The sequence below is a fragment of the Delphinus delphis genome, chromosome 8, assembly GCF_949987515.2.
Source record: "Delphinus delphis chromosome 8, mDelDel1.2, whole genome shotgun sequence".
Lineage (NCBI taxonomy): Eukaryota > Metazoa > Chordata > Mammalia > Artiodactyla > Delphinidae > Delphinus > Delphinus delphis.
The window spans coordinates 109910225-109932898 of NC_082690.1; the positions used below are offsets into that span (position 1 = coordinate 109910225).

General features: G+C 67.1%; 1 protein-coding gene across 6 annotated transcripts; it reads right to left on the reverse strand.

Annotated features, from left to right (window-relative positions):
- Positions 1-1096: 1096 nt before the first annotated feature.
- TSPAN4 (tetraspanin 4) lies at positions 1097-21008 on the reverse strand. 6 transcript variants are annotated; one of them, XM_060019545.1, is made up of 10 exons: positions 20516-20766; positions 16133-16228; positions 13737-13867; positions 12731-12810; positions 5012-5203; positions 3682-3756; positions 2691-2792; positions 2462-2593; positions 2308-2391; positions 1097-1560 (listed from the first exon to the last, which is right to left on the reverse strand). In XM_060019545.1, the coding sequence occupies exons 4-10, from the start codon at positions 12791-12793 to the stop codon at positions 1492-1494; spliced, it is 717 nt and encodes a 238-aa protein (XP_059875528.1). In that variant the 5' UTR covers positions 12794-12810; positions 13737-13867; positions 16133-16228; positions 20516-20766; the 3' UTR covers positions 1097-1491. The 6 variants fall into 6 exon arrangements, with proteins under 6 accessions (XP_059875528.1, XP_059875525.1, XP_059875524.1 ...); XM_060019542.1 differs by lacking the exons at positions 13737-13867; positions 20516-20766 and adding an exon at positions 20849-21008; XM_060019541.1 differs by lacking the exon at positions 13737-13867 and having other exon boundaries at positions 20516-20559.
- Between the last annotated feature and the right edge of the window lie 1666 nt (positions 21009-22674).

Here is a 22674-nt window from a genome sequence, read left to right on the forward strand (position 1 = left end):
CCGAGCACAGGCGAGCAGCGGCTTTCCCCGAGCAGAGCCGGAGAGGTGCGAACGGGGACCTGGGCAGAGGGCAGAGAGCGCTGGCAGGGCTGGGGGACAGCTTGGCTGGACTGTGCTCACTTCCTTCCTGCTTGTTTGCTGTCGTGCCTGAGGACAGTTTGGTTTTGGTGCGTGAACCGCTAACTCTGACTTCTGCTGGAACGGTCCCCGGCGTTCTGGTGGCTTCCGTGGAGTGAGGACAGGGGAGGCCGGTGGGGCGTGCGGTGGGGGTCCAAGGGCCAGGAGGGGCCGGTCACCCTGGTGGTCTGGGTTGTGCCGGGGTCAGTGCCTTGCTAGGCATCACCAGGCAGGTCTGCCACACAGCAAGGATGCAGAGGGGGTGGGGCCGCGGGGCCGGCAGGAGTATGGGCTGGAAACTGAGAGTATGGGGTACCAATTGGTGGGTCAGATGCCCCACAGCTTGTGAGGCCCTTGGGAGGGGACCACCCCCCAGCCTGGACCCCCAGACCCACCACCCTCCTCACTCCCCGTCAGTTCTGTCCTCAGGAAGCCCCGCCCCACCTTTGAGGTGGTTTGACACAGTTTGACCGTTTCTCTGATTCTGGGCCTTGTGACAACTGCTTCACTGCCAACAGCCTACTTACTTGCAAAATCCGTGAGTGATACTTAAGGGACAAAGTTCCCAGGAACGAAACAGGAATAGAAAGAGAACAGGAAAGATGGAGCTGAGCTCCATTTTGGGAGGACACCCCTGGGGGAGGGGGAGGCCCTGAGGCTGGATGGGGGCCCCCCCACGCTGGGAGAGGGGTGTCCGCAGCACGGGCCGTGGGCGGGTCAGTGAGGCTCAGGGCTGTTCTCTGCCACGGCTTGGAGCCAGCCTCACTGAGGTTCTCTTGCCATCCTCTGCGGGCGCAGGGGCCACCGTCTGCCTGGCCAGGGAGCTCCCCCCGCTGGGCCCACGCACATCCCAGAGCCCCACTCCGGGCACCAGGCCGGTATCGGTGGCCAGAGGATCCACGGCCACACAGGGCCTGCCTGGTGTGGCCCCCCCGGGGTCAGGGCAGTGAGAGACACGGCTCGGGGGCTGCTGCCCACACACTTTATTAAGACGCACGCAGAGCCGGCCGCGGCCCCGCTGTGGAATGTGGGTGGACGGGGCTGCAGACCCGCCTCGAGCACCAGGACCAGTGGTCAGTCCCCCACCTCCCACCCCAGCCGCCCGCCCTGCACAGGGCTGCGGGGGAGCACACTGCTCTGGAGGGTACCTGGGTATAAGAAGCGTCAGAAGCCCCTCCCGACTGCCGCCCCGGCCACGCGGCGGCGCTCACAGGCCTGGCTGGCAGCCCTGGGGGCTCTGGCTGCCCGGTCCTCCCGCCCCCACGCCTGGGCTGGTGAGAGGTCCTGTAGCGGGAGACGCAGGTGGGGACACGGTCATCTCCCCAGGGGCGCCGTCCTTCGGCAGCAAAGCAGGGGCGGCGGGCAGCTGGCAGCCTACGCGCAGTAGGTGTCAGCCTTCACCACCTGGCAGTACATCGTCATGGCAAAGGTCAGGCCCAAAATCTGTGGGGAGAGGCGGGCGCTGGGCAGGGCTGCTCCAGGGACGACAGCCCGCGGCAGGCACCCCAACCCCAAACCACAGCTTCCCAGGTGGCCTGGAGCCCCCTTCCCTGGGGAAGCCTCGGGTAGAGCCTGCCCCCCACGGGCCCCTTGGGCTCAGCCCCAGACCCGCCTTCCCTTTGGGTTGGGCTTGGCCGCCCTGGGCTCCGCTGGTGGTCTCAGGGCCTACGGGTTCCAGGCTAGGGCCCCCGCAGCTGCCCTCTGCCCCTCACCCCTTAGGGAGTGTCTGTCTGGGACCCCTGTCTGCACCCCACAAACAGGAGCTCCCCCAGGGTCCTGGCACTCGGGTCTTGCATGGGGGTTGGGGAGCAGAGGCGGGCTGGCTGGACTTCACACCAGGGCCTGGGCTGCCCACTTCACTCCCCTGGGCAGTCCTGTCACCACCACCCACCACGGCCACTGGGTAGGGCCTGCAGGAATGGGGCTGGCACATGGGCCTTTAGTAGAGGTGTCCAGTCTGTGCTTCCGTCCACGCGGAGACGGCAGGGCCCTCTGCTCAGGAGTCTGGGGCAGCCTGTCCTCTGAGGCGTCCAAGGTCACCTCCCCGTGGACATCGTCCCTGACTATCCCCCTGTGAGCCCCACCTCCGCCTGGGGACCCACACTCGTCTGCTGCTTTGTTCCCTGGGCTCAGGGCCTTCACACACATGCTGGGGCACCGGGGCCCGGGCCGGGGCGGGTCCCCGCGCACCTGAACCAGTGCTGTGCACAGCCCGAAGACACCCACGGCCAGCAGGTTCTCCTGGAGCCACACCTTCACCGTCTCGTAACACGGCTGCGGGAAGAGCAGGCGTCACAGGGGCGCGAGGCCGGCCCTCCACCCCCAGTCCCGGGGCCAGGCTCACCGCCTTCCACCAGGTGCCGGGCGCGTGCAGCCCGCAGCTCTCGCTGAACTCCAGGCAGCAGGAGTCCGGCACGCGCGTGGCGTTGTAGACCTCGAACCAGTCAGTGTAGTTGGAGACCCCGCAGCAGCGGAACTGTGGGAGAGGTGAGCAGGGACTGTGCGCTGGAGGGGGACACGCCCCCGCCCCGGCCACGCCCCCCGCCTACACGCCCGGCCACGCCCCGACTCACGTCTGTCTGGATGATGCTCCAGGCGTTGGTGAGGCCCACGTTACCCGGGGTGCCATACAGGTGTAGGCCCTTTTTCAGGTCCCGCTGTGCATACCTGTCGATCTGCAGGACAGCAGGGCCACCCTGTGGCCAGCTCCACCTGCCTCGTCCCGACCCCGGCCCGCCCCGGCCCCCTGTGCCTTTTGTCCCCCTCCCTGCGGTCACCTCCTCCCAGAAGTGCCACCAGGCTCTGGCCTTTGCCCCAAGGTCTCCCTGGGCCTCCCGTGGTGCCGAGCACGGGATCCAAGTCAGACACGTTAGTTAACGTACAGATGGAGACGGACGGGCGCAGAGACCCTCGGGGCTGTGTCTGCGCACACCGGTTACAACCCACACGGCTCCGTGCTGCCAGCCGAGAGGGCCCGGATCTTGGTTCCTAAGAGCATTCGTTCTCCAATAAAGGAACCAGGCTCCCTGGAGAAATGGCCGATTCCAGGGCCGGGACAGGGAACCCCCAAGATGGGCCTGGAGCGTCTTCTACCACCAGAAAGGAGGGAGGTGCTCTGAGAGGCACCTAAGGGACGCGGGAGCCGACAGAGCTCCAGCCGCCAAAGCCAAACCGGATGAGCAAAAAAATAACTGTCTTGGAGTATAACCCAGAGGATAAAACACACGTAAATGAGCCCTCACTTGTGTAAGTGAGCAACTGAAGGGGAGTGGGGGATGGGAGCTTTTTCCCCTCCAGCTGACACGCAGCTGAGACAGCGGGGGACCCAGCCCGGGCCTCCTGGGAGCTCAGACACCTTTCTGGAGCCTCCAGGCCCGGCCTCCTGGGGCTGCAGTTAGAAGCAAACCCACGGCCCGGCTCCCAGTGTCTGTCCACGCAGAGCTGGGCGTCCCTGGCGTGGGTTCTCGGCCCCTCCTGCCTCCTCGCCGCCCACAGCACCTGGGCCTCGCTGGGGGGGGGGGGGGGGAACACCCACACCCACACCCGAAGCGGAGGCAGCCGTACCTTGTCGGTGTAGGCGAAGAAGAGGATGGCGAGGGAGGCCTCCAGCAGGAACACCAGCAGCAGCAGCACGAAGAACTGAGGGTGGGGAGGCCACAGCCTCAGCGGGCCAGCCCCCAACCTGCGACAGGCGCCCCCAGCCAGGTCTGCAGCCTGGGGACTGCCAGGCCCCTGGCGGCTGCGCCACCTCCCTCGGAACCCTCCCGTCTCCATCCCAGGGGCCGTCGTCTCTCGCTCGACCTTTAAGCACGTGTGTGTGGCCTGCGCCTGTGTCCTTGTGATGGGCAGCCGGGTGGAGGGACGCCCCGGGAGGCCCCATCCAGGGAGTGGGTCCAACTGCAGTGACCCCCCCAGCCCCCAGGTCACGTCCCCAAGGGCAGCCGGGGGGCAGTGCCCACTCAGGGAGGACCAAGCTGGAGGAGCCATGACTCCTGACTGCTCAGACAGCTCACAGTGGCAGACTCCACTAGGGCACCCACAGAGGCACAGCCCTGATGCCACAACCAGGCTGAGCAGTGGAGCCTGCCGGCACCTCCTTTCCCGCCACGTCGCTCCCCCAGAAAGGGGGGCGGGGGGCAGGGCCAGAAGCCAGGGTAAGTGGGGCACACCGCTCTTTGAAGCCCCACTGGCCCCATGGGGCCCCTGGACAGAGTGGGGAGAAGGGACAGGGCCAGGGGAGCGGGCCCGGTCCTCTCCTGGGGTGCCCGATCTTGTCCCCCCTCAACCTGGGCCCACGCTGCCCCAGCAGGCACCAGCCTCCGAACTCCAAGTCATCCCGTGGGAAAGGCCAGGGTCGGGGCCCCACCCGCGCCCCAGCTTCCTCCTTCATCCAAGGGGCCGAAGCCACACCCTACCCGCTGCTCCGAGGGGTCCAAGCCCCGACGGGAACATCTGGCACGTGCTGGACACTTGCGGAAGCTGCACAGATGGGGGACGTGCCCTCTGAGACCCTCTGGAGGCCCCGCCCGTGACGAAAGCCCCATTTGAAGCAGGTGATTTAGGACCTGGGTGGCAGCCAGAGGCCTCTGTGCTGGGCACACTGATAGGTAGGGAGCCCGGCCCAGGGATCATTTTCCTCCATTATCTGTGATTAACATTCCCGCCTCTAAATCCATCTCCAAAGCTGAGGGTCCTGGGGGGCCAAGAGGGCTGGACAGGAGCTGGAGAGGGAGTCGTGGGAGAGGGGGTCTTGGAGGAAACAGGCCCAGTATCGGCTGGAGGGGCCCTGCCCGGCACACGTGTGTGTCTGTGTCTGTGTCCCTCAGGGGAGGCCTCCCCCGAGCACCGCTCCCCCCACCGCGTCCCGCCCGGCGTGCCCCTCCCCCGGACTCACAGTGAGCAGAAGGCATTTGTTCTCCTTGATGGCCCCGATGCAGCCCACAAAGCCGATGGCCATCACAAAGGTGCCGGTGACAATAAGCAGGTTGGCGGCTGACAGGGACGGGAAGGAGGAGGACAGGGTGGCGAAGTTCCCCTGCGTGGCCGCCAGCCAGATGCCGACGCCGAGGATGCCGCAGCCTCCCAGCTGGGCCCAGGACAGGGCGAAAGGGACAGGGGGGCAGGAGGTGAGCAGCCCACCAGATCCCTGTGGGCGAGCCCGGGCACCCTCGCTGCCTTGCTGACCTCCCAGTCTCGTCCTGTTATGGGGGCTGGATCCCCCCCACACACCCTCGGCCCCAGCTCTTCCCTAGGAGGTGCAGTCCCTGGAGCTCCTGCCGGCCCGCTCCCTGGCCCCCTCCCCTCGACCACTGGAGCTTTTATTGAACTCCATAATTGCTCATTATTACAAAAATCGATTGAGACAGGAGGAAGAGGCAGAGAAGGGCAGGCGGTGATGAATGCGGGGACGGCGCTTGGCCTGGGGGGGGGGGGGCAGGGGCGAGCCAGCAGGGCGCCGAGGGCGCTATGGCTCCAGACCCCGGGACTCTTGAGCCTCTGGGTCGTCTCCAGATGAAACAGGAGCACGTGTCCAGACTGGGCCGCGGGCAGGCGGCCCCCACACATGGCTGACCAACCCCTGGACCTACAGCATCCTGGGCTTTGGGAGACCACCTGGGGACTGATGCCTACGGGCTGGCAGCCCTGGGGGCCCTGCCCCACTCAAAACTGGGCATCACATGGGGCCTCGCACCCCCCGGGCCCAGAAGCCTCCTCGACATCTGGCCTTGACCCTGGCAGGGACCCCCCACCCCAGACTCAGGCCGGATGGGCCCTGAGACCCCTGCCGGAGGAGGCTTCCGCCTCCCCGTGGGCCTCCCCTCGTGTACTCACTCACCCCACCCCCACCAGCAGGCAGCCCTGGCTACAGGGGTGGGGATGGGGGACGCTGCTCCGCTCTCACTAATGCACCGGGGAGCACACACCGTGCGTGAAGCCGGGCCAGCAAGAGACCGCAATTATGGGGCGGGGGGCGGTGGTGCAGCTCCCAGCCCAACAGCAGCAGCAGCCGCGGGGTCCCCGAGGGGTGGGCGCGCCCGGGGCTCTGGCCCAGGCCTCCCGCTGGCGTCTAAGGTCCCTCTGGGCCTCGCCCGGAGCTGGCTAAGCAGGCCAGGAGAGCCCCAGTGGGGGTCTGGTCAGCTTAGGGCAAACACAGGGCTCCTCTCTGACCCCCACCCCATCCCCCTTTGCACCTTCCACCAAAAACAAGAGCTTCTGTCTAAAAATTATAAACCACCCACTCTGAACGCTCCTGGCTGAGGGTGGGGCCTGGGTGGCAGCGCTAAGCATCCCAGACAGGACAGGGCTCTCGTGCCCTGGCCTGCATCCCATCTGAGCCCTCCTCAGGGCGGGGTGGGGGCTGCAGCTCCGGGCGTGTGCCCGGGGGTGGGGTGGGGCCAGCAGCCGGGCTGGGGGCACTGGCAGCGGGTGACGGCCCCGAGGATCCAGCCTTACCGCAGAGCTGGGCTGGGGCACAGCCCCAGGTATGGTGGGGTCTGCTGGCTGTACGGAGATGTGTGTGCCCCCACCTGTGGGATGGGGATGACCCCCGTGTGGCAGGCCCCGGCCAGCGGTGCGGGGACAGAGCTGTCCACGGTGCTGACCTCTGGCAAGGCCACCATGAGGGAGCAAGGCTGGCCACCAGCGCCTCTGGGCACCCGCACCTGCCCAGGGGGTGCCGTGATGGGACACAGAGAGGCTGGGACACGTGCTGGCTCCCTCAACCCTCCCACCCGACCTGCAGGTGAGGAACGGGGAGCTCTCCAAGGACGCCGGGGGGAAGGCTGAGCTGGGAGCAGCCAGCGGGGCCCTTGCAGACCTGCGCAGGCAGAGGGCTCCCCTGGCCTCTGGCCGGGACTGGGGCAGGGGAGGGACCCTGGGGCAGAGGCCAGGGAGGGCGAGCGTGGGGGCAGCCTCCCCTTGGAGGGAGCTGAAGTCGGGCCACTCTGGCTGCAGGAAACAGCGACCGGCCAGGCTGTCCTGGGCCCTCGCCCAGCCCACACACGTCCGTCCCCTGCAGAGCCCAGCAGCGCCCCCTCTGGGAGGGTTACGTCTCCGGGCTGAGCCCCCAGGCCAGGGCCCCAGCGGGGTGGGTGGGGCTGCCTCTGAGCAGAGAGGAGAATTGTTATTTAAAACCAAAGGGCTGCCCAGCTGGCTCTGCCTTCAAGGGCAGCGCGGATGGCTCCAGTCAGCAGGAAAATGAGCCCCTCCGAGCTCCCTGGCCCCGTGGGGATGCGTGGAAGGGCACGGGGAGGATACCACGGCAAAGTCACTGTGGAGGCGGTGGGGGGGGGGCGTCCGGGTCGGGGGTATCCTGGAGGGGCTGGGCGCTGCCCCCAGCCTTGGTGGAAACAAGATTTCTTCAATTAAGACTCCACAAAGCATCCTCACCTCCAGCTCCGAGGTGGCAGGAGAGACACCCGCCGGCTGTCACCCAGGTGCTGCTGTCACACGCACCGTGACGCGGACACACAGCCCACGTCCCTCACCACCACACAGTTTCACCCAAACACGCACACACGTCACCGACGCGCTGCCCCGAAGCCCCAGGCGCCCCTTGTTCCAGCACATCACAGTCACCAGAAGCCCAGCACTCACGGGACGCATGCGCGTGGCTAATAAAACTACCTGTAATTTTGAAATCTGCGCAGGCAGCTTTTAAAACATTTTGGCAGGAAGATTACAGCCTCCAAGTACAGGAGAAGATGGGCCCTGTTGGACCCAGACAGGACATCCAACTCAGGACAAGTGGGGCTGAAGTCCTGGGAAGGCTGGGCACTCCAGGTCCCTCCCAGGACACGGTGGCCGGGACGTCAGCAGTGGGGCCACCCCCACCCTCCCCGTGTCCCACGCTGCACATCCCCAGCCCCACTCATCGCTGCCTGGGCCAGACAGAGGCCCAGGCGGGGCCCAGGAGCAGACCCCAAGCCCACGACAGCCTGGGAGACGAGCCCAGCCCGCCCACCGGGGTCCCCCGTCCCAGCCCTGCGGTCACCGGGGCCTCCCTGTCTCCCTCGCACACACCTGGGGCGCACACCCTGCCCACCTGTCCCCACCGGAACCCAGCCCATTGCCTGGCATGTCCTCCCCACTTCCTGCTGTCTCTCTTCTTGTCCACACATTCTGGGGGCTGGCCTAGGTCTTGACAGGTGGGGCCACTTGGTGAGGCCCATGTGGGGAGGGTACCAGCCGGCCCTCCACTGCTGCCCCTCCAGCCACATGGCTCAGGGTGGCAGATGGCCGGGCAGCTGGCCAGGTCCTTGGAACGGGGTGGAGGGCTGGGTGCCCACAGGGGCCAAGCCTGTGTCCAGAAGCCCCTCCCCCGGCAGCCTGCACAATCTTGGGGTGGGGGCCGGGCATGGTGGGGTGACACGCCCCTCCCAGCCAAGAACAGCCACAGGAGACGGGGAGAACACATCTCTACGAAGTTCAAGAATGGCAAAATGTATCCCCTGTGCCAGAAGTGACGTCTGCAAGGGCCCAAGGCCGGGGCTGGGGGGACTGAATGCAAGGGCTCAGGGGCCGTCCTGGCTGGGTGCCGTTCCCCCGTGACATCGCAAGCTGCCCACTGACATCTATGCAACGACTGTAACCAGTTTCCTTAAGCGCCAGCATAGCCCCACATCCCCCCAGGCTCCAGCCCGTCAGGTAGGTGGCCCCACTGACCGGGGACCCCCTGAGGCTGGTGTCCAAGGAGGAGGAGCGGCGCCTCAGGGCAGCCGGGGAGCAGACAGGGGGCAGGGCCTACGATGGCGAGGTGCGACCGGGCCCCCAGGCCTCTCCCCTGCCCCCGGCCCCGCTTAGTGGCTGAGGCCACACCTCTCTGCCCCAGACAGAACTCCCAGAGCCCCCGACCACCTGCTGCCACCCACTCCCTAATGGGAGCGGGACGGTTCAGAAAGGGATGCTCACGCGGGACCGACATCTTGTGGCATACTGACCCCTGACCTGACCAGGACGGCCAAGGACCCCCGCTTCGGGCTGCCCACCCACCCCGGCTCGGGGTCCCCAGGCAGCAGGACCCCCACTGCCCTGCCCCAGCCTGTTGCAGGAAGAAGCCGGAGCCAGAACACACAGACGCCCTCAGCACCTCCAGAAGGCTGGGGCCAAGAGGAGTCACGGGGTCTGAGGTCTGCAGGCCCCCGGCCTGCGCCGGGACCTCCGGCAGGGCACCCTGCACGTGCCTGTTTCCCCGACTGCGGCGGGGCTGGGGGAGGTGTTCCCACAGCCCTGCACAGCCCTTTGCCAGCATCTTCCACCGGTCTCGGCGTCTTGCCCAGAGGCCAGCGACAGCAGACCAGGCCTCGGTCTGTAGCTCATCAAAGGGGAAAACCAAGGCCCCCCTGTGGTGCTGCTGGGGAAACTGAGGACCCCAGGAGGGCAGGACTTGCCCAGAAGCCTGGGCGGCAGGCAGGGCTCAACCCCCAGCCCAGCCACACAGACAGACCCTGGCCACACTGCAGGGGGAGGCGGAGCAGGGAGGGGCCCAGATGCAAGACCAGGAGGCGCGCCTGCCAGGGAAGCAGGGAGCCGGGCCCTCAGCTGGGCAGGTGTGGGCTGGGCTGCACGGCTGAGGCTTGGGTGCGGCCCCCCGGGCCAGGGGGGCCCAGAAGCACCTTCCCCTTTCAGAGCCAGCCCTGCCTCTGCCCAGGACCGCCCCCAGACCAACAAGACCGCCCCTGGGGCCACAGAAACTGCCCCTGGGGGAGCCCTGAGCACCCACCCAGAGCTGGAGAGGGGGAGGGAGAGCGCCCCAGGGGGCGCACACAGCCCTACTCACCAGGAGACACCCCTGACTCAAGGACCCTGGCCCTAAGCTGCCCACCACCTGTGCACGCCTGCAGGAGGGCAGCTGTGTCCCCAGTGGAGCTGTCCCTGCCCTGTGAGGGCCTGGATGCCGCAGGAGGGCAGGTGGAGGTCTGGGGGTCAGTTGGCACGGGGGCCTCTCCTCCCCTGGGCGCCCCCTGCTGCCCGCCGGCACCTTCTTGGCTCCCTGTCTCAGGGCACCCGAGCTGCAGTCCCTGGTGACAACGGGCAGGCGTGTTTCCTCTCCCGAGATGGGCCAATGACCCACAGGCCACGCAGGACCAGGCAGATCCACCCCAGTACAGATGGGTGATGCTTTCCAGCGCCAGTGGTACCTGAGGCTGGAGGCCTCAACCCTGCCCTTCCAGTCCCCATCCAGAAGCCCCCAGGGAAAACCCCGCAAACAGGGCGCACAGAGTCAACTAACTTCAGAGCCCGCCCCTCCCCCATCCTCAGCCGGGGGCGCTGCCCCGCACTGGGGACGGAGGGGGAGGGGCGGGCTGGCGTTGCCGGAGGAGGTGAGCTTAGGCCTGGGAAGAGAGACCTGCCAGGCGTGCAGGTGCCCAATGGGGCCAGGTGTGAGTGACAGGGCCTTGCGGGGGATCTGCCTATGGACAATGGGGGCTCTGAGGTGACTCCTGAAGGAAAGGGGTGCCCAGCACGGGCTGGGGGGCAGGAGGAAGCCACGGGGAGGTCACTGCATCTTGACCTCCAAGCAGGTCCATGGGCCGGAATCCTCACTCCCACTTCCCCTCAGTTCCTCCCAAGTGGGAAATGGGGGGGGCGGGAAACCTACCCCTCCTGCGGGGACTCTGCACCCCCAGACAGCAAACGAGCCAGGCTCTGGGGGAACGGGTGCTCTAGCCCCACCCCACCCACCTGCAGCCTCCGTCACCAGCAGCAAGGGCCTAGTTGACAGCTGCACAGGGCCCGGGGGATGGATGTCCCGCCAGCCCCCCGACCATGCTCACCACCCCGGCCTCGGCGTGTTTCCCATGGGCCCCCTCTCTGACCCCCAGGCCTCGAACCCCTCTGGGCACAAAGGTGGGGTGTGGAGAGACCAAGACAGCACACTGGCAGGGGCCCAGTTTGCTTGACTGGGGAGTGTAATTGGATAATAAAAGGGAACTGGATTTTCCAGCCCAGGAGGGGATCCCAGGGGGTTCCTGAATTGTTCTTTCCTGCGATGAGGACGTCATCCACGGCAGGAATCAGTGGAGTGTGTCCGCCCTGCAGCTGGTACGGAGGCTCCTTCAGGGTTCACAGGGCAGATACAGTTCGGCCTGGGGGCCCATAAGGGTGGGCTGCTCTCAGGGCACAGGCCCCCTCGAGGGGCCCCCTCTCGTTTACCAGGCAAACAGGTACCCGGGTCACTGGGGAGGTCAGGGAAGGGGAGAAGCAGGTCCTGCCCACCACCTGGGACCATCCCCCACACCCACTGCCCATCCCCCAGTCAGTCCACCACCCTCACTGCTCACCACCATCATACCTACGGCTGCCAGCTCTGGTCACACTGCCTAAGGCACACTGACCCTGCCAGCAGCTCACTGCTCACTACGCTTGTGCCCACTGCATCTGGTCAATGTCCCCCGCCAAGAGAAAACAGTCACCTCTGCACATGCCTGGACACAGCTCCAGCTGTACCCACCTCTGCTGCTGGCTCCTGGCCTCTCGGGGGGCTCCTCCGCTCTGGGCCCGGGCCTTGCCCCTCCCAGGAGCCCCTTGCAGGGAACAACTCTTCGGGTGACTGCCTCGGGAGGGGGCAACTGGGGCAGGAGCCCCCCAGGCTGGCCACCCGTCCCAGCAACCCTCCCACTTCCCAGGCCAGAGTCCAGGAGAGAAGGGATGTGCAGAAATGCGGCCCGGTTTCTGAGCATTTCGCCTTAACTGGACCTCATGCAAATGAGCTTACAATTGACAGCCTCCTTCTGGGGTCCAGAGCCCAGGCAGGAGAGAAAGCCACGCCCCCTCATTCCCAGTTGTGGCAGAAGGGTGGGAGCAGAAAGTGACCTTGGCATCAGCTCTCCACCAACCCTCCCCCAACCCAGCCAGTGGGGCCCAGGCCTGGCCAGGCATGCTCTAGTTGCTCAGGTGTGACACCTGCCACAGCCCGAGCCCAACACCCTCCCTGCCCTTTGGGTCTGGGTGGCAACTGTGTCCTCCTGTTTGGGGGGATGGGGGCCACCCTGTAGCACCAATACCTCTACCCTGGACACAGGCACCTCCTCTGAGCAAACCCAACCCACCTCAGCGAAAGTTATGAAAGCCCCGGTCTCCCGCCGACTCCTCATCCCGCCCAGGGTCTGGTCCAGCCGGAGGGTTCACCCACATACATCCTCTCCCTTCCCTGCTTCGGGAGGCTGGGGACCGTCTCCCCTACCCCCCGCCCAGCCCCTCCCCAACTGCGGTCCCTGGAGCCAGGAAGGCCGGTCTGCAGGGGAGGCGAGTGCAGAAAGGACATGGTCTGCGCCCACGAAGAGGAAGGGAAGGGGCGGCAGAGGAAGGCACCAGCGGCTCAGCGCACGGACAGGAGCTCACACCCGGTAGAGGCCAGGCGCAGGGCCCCACGCCGACCTGCGGCAGGTGCGGGACACGGCCGGTCTCAGGAAGAGACAGAGAGGGGAGAGGACGCGGGGCGGCCGCCCACAGGGCAGAGGCCCGTTGGACCCCAGCGGCACCGGAAACCCTCCCCAGGGGCCGGTCCAGCCCTGGCCCCCGGCGACCCCAGGCACACCCCCCAGTCCGCGTCGCGGGTGTGCCCCCCCCATTCCAGCGCGAGCAGCGACCCCGGGGCCCCGCCGCCACTCACCCAGAAGAGCAGGTTGAAGGCGAACATGAGGTACTTGACGCCCTGCAGGCAGCCGCGCGCCATGCTGCAGCGCTTCAGCTCTAGGAGGAAGATGAAGGACAGGTCCAAGTAGAAGACCACGTACTTGCTGCCCTTGGGCGACGTGTAGCGCGCCTGGGCCGCCTTGGGGCCAGGGTTGGCGTGCAGGCCAAAGAAGGGGCCGCCGCGCGCGAAGCCCGGCTCCTTGCCCGGCGGCGACGGGCTGCGCCGGTACGTGGACTCGTCCGTGCTCGAGCGGCGCATCGCGCGGAGCCGCCGGGGCCGCCCCACGCTCCGCGCCCCGGCCCGCGGTGGCACCGGGCGCGCCGCTCCGCTCGGACCCGCGGCGGGCCCGGGACACCGGCCGGCCCGCCGCAGCCCCGGCCCCGGCCCCGGCCCCGGCCCCGCCCCGCGTTCGCCCGCCCGCCCGCCTGCCTGCCAATCCTCGAAGGCCCCGCCCCCGCGCGGACCCCCTCCACGCCTCGCCGCCCCGCCCCTCAGATCCGACCGCTCCGCCCCGCGCCGGCCAATCGCAGCCCCGGGACGGTGCCCCCGCGCCGCCCTCGGCCCTCGGCCCGCGCCTGCGTCCCTCGCTCCCTTCCCCTTCCCCGTCCGGCCCGGGAAGCGCGGTAGGGAACTGGGGGCGGGCGTCCAAGCAGCTCTCAGTCCCGGGTGCGACGGGCCGGGCCTTGCCCAGAAGCCGCAGCGCGCCGGGACCCCAATGCCGGCCGGGCTCTGAGGCCTCCGACCGCAAGCGAAACGCAAAGCGCTATACAAATAAGGGGTGACCCAGTTGCTGTCTGGTGGCGACTAGCGGCATCTCCGGCCCGGGCCCCTGGCCCAGATCGAAGTAGCGCGGGGAACGCAGCTGGAACCCACCGGGGGTGCACACTCTCCAGCGGCCCACCCTGGGCTGAGCGAGCGCTGCGCGGGGACCCCAAAGCTCCCGCAGCTCACATAGGACAGGGGTCAGCCTGGGGGATCCAACCTGGTGGGCGGTCCTGGGAGAGGCAGCAGAGTTGAGGTTTGAAGGACAAGCCCCTCAGAGGGGCCAGGGCGAGGGAGAACAAGCGGGGAGGGTGCTCTGGGGCACCCTGGGTGCCCAGAGGGTAGGTCACTCTGTAAGGCATGAAGGGAGGTTTTCAGACTTAAAGGGAGGGGCCGGACACACAGGAGTGCAGGAGTCATCACTGGGCACCCAGAGACAGGCCGCATGCAAGGCTGGCGGCCCACTCCAGGCCCAGAGCTCACGCAGACCCCCCTGTCCTGCCATGGTCCCATCTCCCTGGGCAGGGAGCAGGCCCGGCCTCACCGGCATGTGACATGTGCCCGTGACACATGTCACACAGGACCCTTCTCTGGTTTGACGCTCTGCTGCCACTGTCTTGAAATTCTCCATGATTTTTTTTTTTTTTTTTTTTGTGGTACGGGAGCTTCTTACTGTCGTGGCCTCTCCCGTTGCGGAGCACAGGCTCCGGACGTGCAGGCTCAGCGGCCATGGCTCACGGGCCCAGCCGCTCCGTGGCATGTGGGATCCTCCCGGACCGGGGCACGAACCTGCGTCCCCTGCATCGGCAGGCGGACCCTCAACCACTGAGCCACCAGGGAAGCCCTCTCCGTGATTTTTGACCAAGAGGCCCTGAACTTCATTTGGCACCAGGCCCTCCCAGACACATCCACACAAGCCAGGTGACAGGGACACATGATGCTGCAAGGCCCCTTGCACCGGCGGTGTGGTGTGCACACGTGCTGCCGTTTAGACAGACACACGCCAGGCGCAGCCTAGAAGTCAGAGGTGGGGAGACTCCCCTCAGCTGTGCCTCCACAGCCCACCCATTGGTGGAGGCCCTGGGCCGTGTGGGGAGGACCTCAGCATGGGGCCCAGATGCCTCCTCCCCATCTGCCCTGGGCCTCTCAGCTCAGCAGGGGAGCCAGGCTTGGGGGAGAGTGGCCACAGGCCTGGATGCAGCCTGCACCCTGGACTGGGTCTTCCCAGTCACTGAAGCCGCCCACTGGTGGCGTCCACACCATCGGATGGTCCCAAAAACTAAAGTCCAAAGAGGGAAGGACTCGCCCAAGGTCAGCAGAACTCAGATGGGAGAAAAGAGGAAAAGAAGTCGGGGAATAAGAAGGAGGAGGAAGGTGGGGGGGGGGGGAGGCCCGTCAGTGACAAAGTGACAGACTGAGAGAGTGAGAGGTGCCCGAGGTAGCATGTCTGGGGGACGTCTGCTGGGCTGGGGGCCCAGTGAGGTCTGGCAGCCCTGCGGGGCCCTGAGGACCACTGCACCAGTCCTGCGCTGCCCTGGCGGGCTCTGAGGAGAACTGCAGCTCAAGCCCCCAGGGCGGTGTCCTTGCAAGGTCCTCCCTGAGCCCAGCTGGCCCTGGTAGGGAGTGGGGACAGGAGAGCCCCAGCATCCCCGCCCTGCCCACATGCCAGCCAGCCTGGGGCTTCCCACAGTCCCTCCACCCTGTCCTCCGCCAAGGATTCTTTGGCGTGTCTGGACCCCTGGAAAGGGATACAGCGGTGCCCACGCGCCAGGGGCCCAGTGAAGAAGTGAGCCTTGCAGGGCCCCCATCTGGGCCCCGTAGAGACCACTGGCCGCAGCTCGGCCCAGAGAGCAAGTGGCAGCCGGTGACCCCTGGAGATCCTGGGGAACTCCAGCAGCCTCTTGCTATCTTTCCCTTGGCCCAGCTCAGGCAGCCCCATGCACCCACGCCAGGGATGGACACTCAGGGCCCCGAGGGTCGCAACGCACGAGAGGGCCTGCGCTCAGTATGCACACTGGACACAGGAGAGCTGACGAGGGCTGAAGGACATGTCTGTCTCCCCAGCCTGGTCACAGGCAGGGCCTCTGAGGACAAGGGTGGGGTCCTCCCCCCGTTGCCCGTCCTCCGCTTCATCACACTGCAGCTCAGGGCGGGGGTGGAAGGGTGGCCTGGGTTCCCACGATGGGGCCCAGCACCCAGGCTGCCCTCTCCCCAGCCTCACTCAGCCAACACCATGCCAACGCCCCCAGAACTCCTGCCGAGCCCTCTGTTTCTAAAACCTGCACCCATCACCCCAGGTGAGCCTGTGAGTCTGAGCTGAGGTTAAACCAGAAAACCACCAAGGACGCCAGGGACAATGGCAATGAGGACGGGAGCACATCAAGGCCACGAGTGGGGTGCTTCCCAGCCCCCAGGAACCCTGTCCTCAAAGTCCAACCGTTCCTCCAGCAAGGGGACCCCGGTGAGACATGCTGAGAGGGTGACAGCTGGCTGGCTCAGCCTCGGTCTGTCCCGGGACCAGGAGAGTATCCAGCCAGCAAGGCCCTTGGGCCAGGCGTGGGGGAGACCAGGAGGCCACCCAGCGCTGCCCCCGCTGCCCCACGGGCCGCGACGTACCTGGGTTTGCGGCAGGGAAGAAGGTAGGCGGTGCCCGGCGCCCCTGAAGGCTGGCCAGGCGGCAGGTGAGCAGTCAGCAAGGCCAAAGCCGGAGCTCTGTGGAAGGAAGACGGGCAGAATGGAGGCCGTGCTGCACCTCATTCCCAGCCTCTGTGGGGCTCTCCACTCAGGACCAGGTCCCTGCAGGGGCAGTGGGGGCTGGGTGGTGGTGCACTCAGACTCAGGGGGCCAGAGCACCAACCAGCGGCCCAGACCAGGGGGCTGCATCCCCACCCTTTGGTCACTCAGCCTTCTGAGATGCCCTGGCAGACACGAGAGTACCCACATGCGGACATGCACACAGAGAAGACACATGTTCAGAGTTGGGGACACACACACGGACTGAGGGCCGTCCAGCCCCCTGCGGTCCTGGAGCCCTGAGACCCGCCGGCATTGTCCACTCATTCTGAGGTGCCCTGCACCCCATGCCCTCCTGGGTTCCCAGCAGACAGATGCCATGAGCCACCAGCCTTACGCTCTGCCCAGGGAGCCAACAGGCGATGACTCACATGGTGCCGTGAATCTGCCGTTGGCGCTCGAAGGGGGATTCTGTCCTCCCCTACCAGCCAGGGATTGCGGGGGGGGGGGGGGTGGGCAAGCTCACACGCCCCGCCCATCACACCTCACCCCTCAGACCAGCGGCTCCTTGCAGCCTGGGGGTGGATCAGGTGTCTTTCCAGCGGCCCAGGGGCAGGAGGGGACAGCCACACTGGCACATGCCCACCCCGTCACAGCCATGCCCTCGTGGGCAGCCCACTGCCAGCCAGTCCACTCAAACCCACACCTGGGGCAGACATGAAGCCGCTGAGCGGATGGAGGCCCCGGCAACGTGAGACCTGTCCCTTCATTTAAGGGAACGAACAGCACCCACCACGGTGGGGCGAGGAGGCACGTGGGCCCAGGGCCCGGGACCACCCCCCCCAGCAACCGCTGTGCCCAGGGAAGACGCGTCCGTGGAGGGGTTTCAGGCCCAGTGACACATCGAGGGCAATGAGTGGGAGGGACGCACCCCTCCCGTGTTCTTTGATGAACCCCCTGCCCAGGAGCTGAGGGGCCCAAAGCCCATAGCCACAGCGCAGAAGCAGAAGACCACGCATCGCAGCCCACCACCCCTCCAGGCCTGAGGCTGCGTCTGCACACCCCGCACCCCCAGACCCGGGCGCCAGGCCCTACTGGGCAGCTCCACCAGCACCCCTCCTGGCCCCCACCCCAGAGGCACCCCTGGACCCTCCATGAATAACCTCCCCGCCTCCTGGCCCCCACAGTGCCCCTCCATGAGTCCGGGGTCCCCAGCCGCATCCTGGGCAGCCCAGCCACAAGCCTGCAGTCAGGGTATGGGTGCAGGGCCCGACAGCACCGGGCTGGCCCTATCCCTCACCCAGGCCCAGCCTCGTCCTCCACGAAGCCTCCTTGCCCCACACCCTGCTCTGGGCTTCCTTTGAGCACAGGTTCCGACATGCCTGCGTCCCCCGGAATGGCTCGTGCAGCCGGCAGTCAGGATGCGGGCTGAATGAGAACCCCGTGACAGACCCTCCCGCAGCCGTCCAGCCCTAGGCTGGGCCTTCTGAATTCCCCGGGGCCCCAGGGCGGGGGCAGGCAGGGACCTGGGGGAGCGCGAGCCACACAGAGGTCGTGGGTGCCTACCTGGCCAGACCAGGGTCTAACTCAGAGAAGGACCTCCCCGAACGCCAGAACAGAGCTTGCCCCGGAGGCCTTGGAGGCCGGGGGTGGACAGCAGCAGGGCCCGGCCCGGAGCACACACCCCAGCGGGCAGCACAGGCCACGCGGTGTCGGCCTTCCTGCTGCCACTCCGACCCCCGCAGGCCCCAGAGCCCACCCAGGCCCGCACCCCCTCCCGCCTCCCCCCACCCAAGCTGCAGCCCCTGGGGCTGGGAGACACCCCCTCCAGGGGAGGGGTCCCCGAGGAAGAGGCCGCGGAGGGGCCCCAGGCTTTCCCTGGGCCCACCGAGGCCAACCCCAAGCTCAGGGCCCTCCCCTGCCAGCCTGCTGCTCCCGCCGCCCCCAGGCCCCGGGAGCACCCTTCTCCGGTGCCCACAGTGTACGTGCCCCACCTCAGCGCTGACACCCCACCCGCCCCCTCCTGAGCGGTGCCCTCGGGGAGCCCCATGTGGGGCCAGGCTGGCAGAAAATCACATGATCACGTTCCCAAAGGCCATGGGCCCAGCCTGTCCACAGGGTCATTAGGCTGGGCCAGCTGAGCCTCAAGCATGCCTGCAAATACCACCACTCTCGAATACCACCCCGGGGGCTGGGGCCCAGAGGGTTACCGTAGATGCTGCAGGCGGGTGACCCCGTCGGACCCTGGGGAAGCGTCCGAGCACCCCGCTCACCCCACCGCGTGAGCACGAGTCTACCCAAGGCAGCCGGGGCTCCGGGCTGAGCCTGGGACCCCCAGGCCCACACAGCCAGTATGGGGACCCTCCAGCTGGGCAGTGTCTGGTTCCACCGACGCTTCACAGATGGGGAAGCGGAGGCTGTGATCCAGGACCAGGGGCCAGGGTCAGCTGACTCCCAGCCTGTTTCCAGGACAACACTCAGGGCCAGAGGCTGTCTGCAGCTAAAACTTCAATCGCTGATTTCCCCTTGTCCCTGCCTGCCCTGAAGTGACCCTCCTCTAGCAGGAAACAGGGCTCTTGGGTTCCAAACCACATGTAAGCACAGCCCTCCCTCCCTGTGCCGCCGCCCCTGGGGGCAGGACACCCCATTCTCGGAAAACAAACGCCTCACTCTCCCTGCCCCACCTCCAGCCCTTCCCAGAGGTCTGGGCCACATCTGTGCTCACACCCCACTGCCCCTGCAGGCAGGCCTGGCCCCGCTCCCCCTGACCCTGTGGGTTGGGCTCCCGGGGCACCCTCCTGCCCCTGCCCACCCTGCGGAGAGCCAGGCCCACGCCCCAGCCTGCCCCCCCCCCACACACACACACGAGGGGGCCAGCTGAGCAGGGGGCAGGGCTGACCTCTGAGGCTCCCCTTGGTCCTCAGGTCTAGCCTGGCCAGGCCTGAGCCAGGGCAGAGTGGAGGCGGAGGGTCAAGTGCCCCAAGGGGCCTCTGTGCACATGTGTGTAGGGGACCTGCACACAGGCAGCCACACTGCTCCCCATGGCCTCTCCTGGGAAATCAGGGAGCTGGAGGGAGGAGACTCCCCCCAATCTACACACAGCTCTCAGAATTCCAGGAATGTCAACTTGGCTCTCGGGCCCCTCAGTCTCTGGGAGTAAACAACTTCTGGGGCCAGAGCAGGATGAGGCGGACCATGGGCCCCTCCTCCAGGAAGCCTTCTGCCCACACCCGCTCCCGTTACCGAAGAGCTACCCAGATGGCATCCCAGATCCCTCCCCTGTTTCCCTCACCTCCACAGGTGCGGCAGCCTCTACAGCTGAGCCCGGCTCCAACCCCAGGCCACTGTGACTCAAGGCCCCTGCCCCCGCCGGGGACAGGATGTGTCCCGTCAGCCTGGGAAGGGGGGGCACTGGGCAGGGAGGTGGCCTCTGCTCGTGGCTCCGCACGTGGCAGGGTGGGGGATGGCAAACGTCCCTGGGGAGGCTGTCAGGGCCCAGACTTCAGGCGGGCAGAAGCTCTGATCAACCTCTCCAGGACACTGGGGACCCCCATCTCCCTGCCCCTCAACTAAATCCAGACTCCGTCACCCACCCTGAGAGGACTGTCAGGCCCCACCCACCCCAACCAGAAATCCAGACGCCCCAGACCAGCAAATGTGCCCAGACTTTGCAGAGGTGCCTAAGTTACAGGGGCCACTGTGAGACACATCTACCTTTCTCAGCCCAAAGCTCACCTCCTCCAGGGAGACTTCCCTGCTTCTCACGGCACACAGCCACAGGATCAGGGGGCTCACCCCAGGCCATTTCCAGAGACACAGCCTCCCCTCCCTTTAAATCCTTCATGGCCCCTGCTCCATCACCTCCAGCTCCGACACCTACTCTGTCCCACAAGTACAGCCTCCAGGCCTCAGCCCATGGGCCCCCTTTGCCGGTATCTGTCCTGCTCCCTCACACACACTCGGGATCCCTTGTCAAGGCTCAGCTCAAAGGACACCACTTCCACGACGACCCCCTGACCACCCTCCGCTCCTCAGAGACCCGACGCTCCCAGATCGCAGGCGCCCGACTCATCAGAGCCTGGCCTGGGACGGGTGCAGCCAGCCCCATCCCGCACCCCCTCGCAGCCCCTCCCCCGGGAAAAAGGCAGGAGGGACAGGGGCGAAGCGGACCGAAGCGGCGCTGGGGGTTGGAGCGGCCGGCTGAGCCCGCCACCCGCCGGGTCACTCGCACCGCGCCCTCCCGCCATCAGGGATACGGGCAACTACCGGGCCGGGACCGTTACTGTGCGGGCGATCGGGCTGGGCGGCGACTCCGAGGGTCCTCCAAACTCAGTGCAAAGACCCCCGGGTGTCCACGGGCAGCGGCTCCAGGTGGAGAGACCCTCCCCGCTTCCTGGTCCCCACTGGCCGCCGGTCAGCCGCTCTCCTCGCCCGCAGCGGGGTCGCCGCGCCCCGGCCCGGCCCGCAACTTGTTGCTGAGACTCGTATCGTGCTCTGCGCTCGGGGCCTGAAATTCGCGCCGGCTCGGCTTGGGCCTGGGCCCGGCTCGGGCGCGCGGGCAGCGGGACCCGGACTGCATCCCCGCCGGGGGCGCTATACCTGCGGGCAGTCAGCTCGTCGCGCAGCTGTCAGTCATGCGGACACGAGAAACGCGAACGCCGCCGCCGGGCCCTTACGGCCCCGCCCGGACGCCGTAGGCCGGGATGTACCAATGTGGCAGGCGGGGGGCGCCGCCTGCTCCTGCCGCGGCCGCACGGGCCTCGGAAACTCGTCGCGGAGGGAAGCGGACGGCAACGGCACCAGGGCGGGCGGACGGCCGGGCACCCCCGCGCCATGGGCGCGCCCGGGGCGGGGCCGGAGCCGAGGGCGGAAGCGCCGCAGGATCAAGGAGTTTGGCCGCTGGCTGCTCCGGTGCCGCCATGATCATCCCTGTGCGCTGCTTCACGTGCGGCAAGATCGTCGGTAACAAGTGGGAGGCCTACCTGGGGCTGCTGCAGGCCGAGTACACCGAGGGGTGAGGCGCCGGGCCGGCCCGGGAGGGCCTCCAGCCTGGTCGGGAAGCGCTCCCCGGGCCGCCAGCCTGCGGGGCAGGGCGGGTGGGTCCCGGCCTGAGGGGCCTGGGGGGCCGGGTCCCGGCCCGCGGGGTCGGTGTGTCGGGCCGGTGTCGGGGGGTCCCAGTCTGCAGGGCGGGGGCGGGGGCTACTCACATCAGATTCCAGGTGACCCTGGGCGGGGGAGCTTTCAGTCTCGGAGTCTTTTCCATCCCTGTTCTCCGGACCTGTTCTCAGGAAAGCGCCCCCCGCCCCGACCTCTTAGTTTGGGGAGGGGAGGGAGTCGGGCGTCAAGCTGCTGCCGTCTGGGGACTCCTAGGTATCCTGGCGAGTCTCGCCACCTCCACGGCAAATAAGCCCTCAGCCGCCTCTGTCCACCTGCTCCCTAACATCTCCCCGCTGTTAGGCCCACCCCCGTGTACTGCAGACTCACTGGCTTATTTAGGACATAGGACAAGCTTCCTGACCACATAGGCCTCATCATCAGGCTATTGTGGGGGTCCCTCTTCTGTGCTTACTTACCCCTTAGCACTGCAGTTACCACCGTGCCTGTCAGAGTCTCTACCCTGGACTAGAGTCTGACCTTGGGCCCCTGTGTGGACAGCCCCATCCTCATCACATTTGAACCTCTGGGTCCCGGGATGTGCCAGGGAGGCGTAGGCTCTTAGTGCAAGTGTGTCGGATGAACGGGGAAGCGATAGATGGCCTTGGTATTTGCGCCAAGTTCCGAGGAGGCTGCTGAAATGACCAGAGTGCAAGTGAATGCTGGCAGCCTGCACGGGACCCCTCCCCAGGATGCCCCAAGCAGGGGCCACCCGACCTGGCCTCCCCCTTCCCAAGCCACCACATCGTCTGCACACCAGAGGCCTTGAGGGTGACGGGCGGCGTCTCTGGGAAATGAGAGAGGTGTCTCCCTCCCCGACATGGGGAGCAGAGCCCGTGGCAGCTGAGCAGGGCTTGCTCCAGCCGGGGCAAGGTCCTCCATCTGCCAGGACAAACAGGCTGCAGCCAGCTTTCTCCTCGCCCTCAGGGACGCTCTGGATGCGCTGGGCCTGAAGCGCTACTGCTGCCGCCGCATGCTGCTGGCCCACGTGGACCTGATCGAGAAGCTGCTCAACTACGCACCCCTGGAGAAGTGACCCCTGCCCGGCAGGCCTCGTCTCGCCCACGGCTCGTTCCCTGGAGGTGTGGGGAGCTGGAAGCAAGGCCCGCCCACCCGTGGCCCTGTCGGCATGGGTCTCCCTCTCTGGAAAGAACCGTCCAGTAAATGGTTTTGAGGACCACAAGGAGGTCCTGACAGTTGGCCTGGCTCTGTGAGGCTCCCCGCTGCCGGCTCCTGTGTCCTGCCTCGAGCATGAGGCCGCTTGGGGTGGG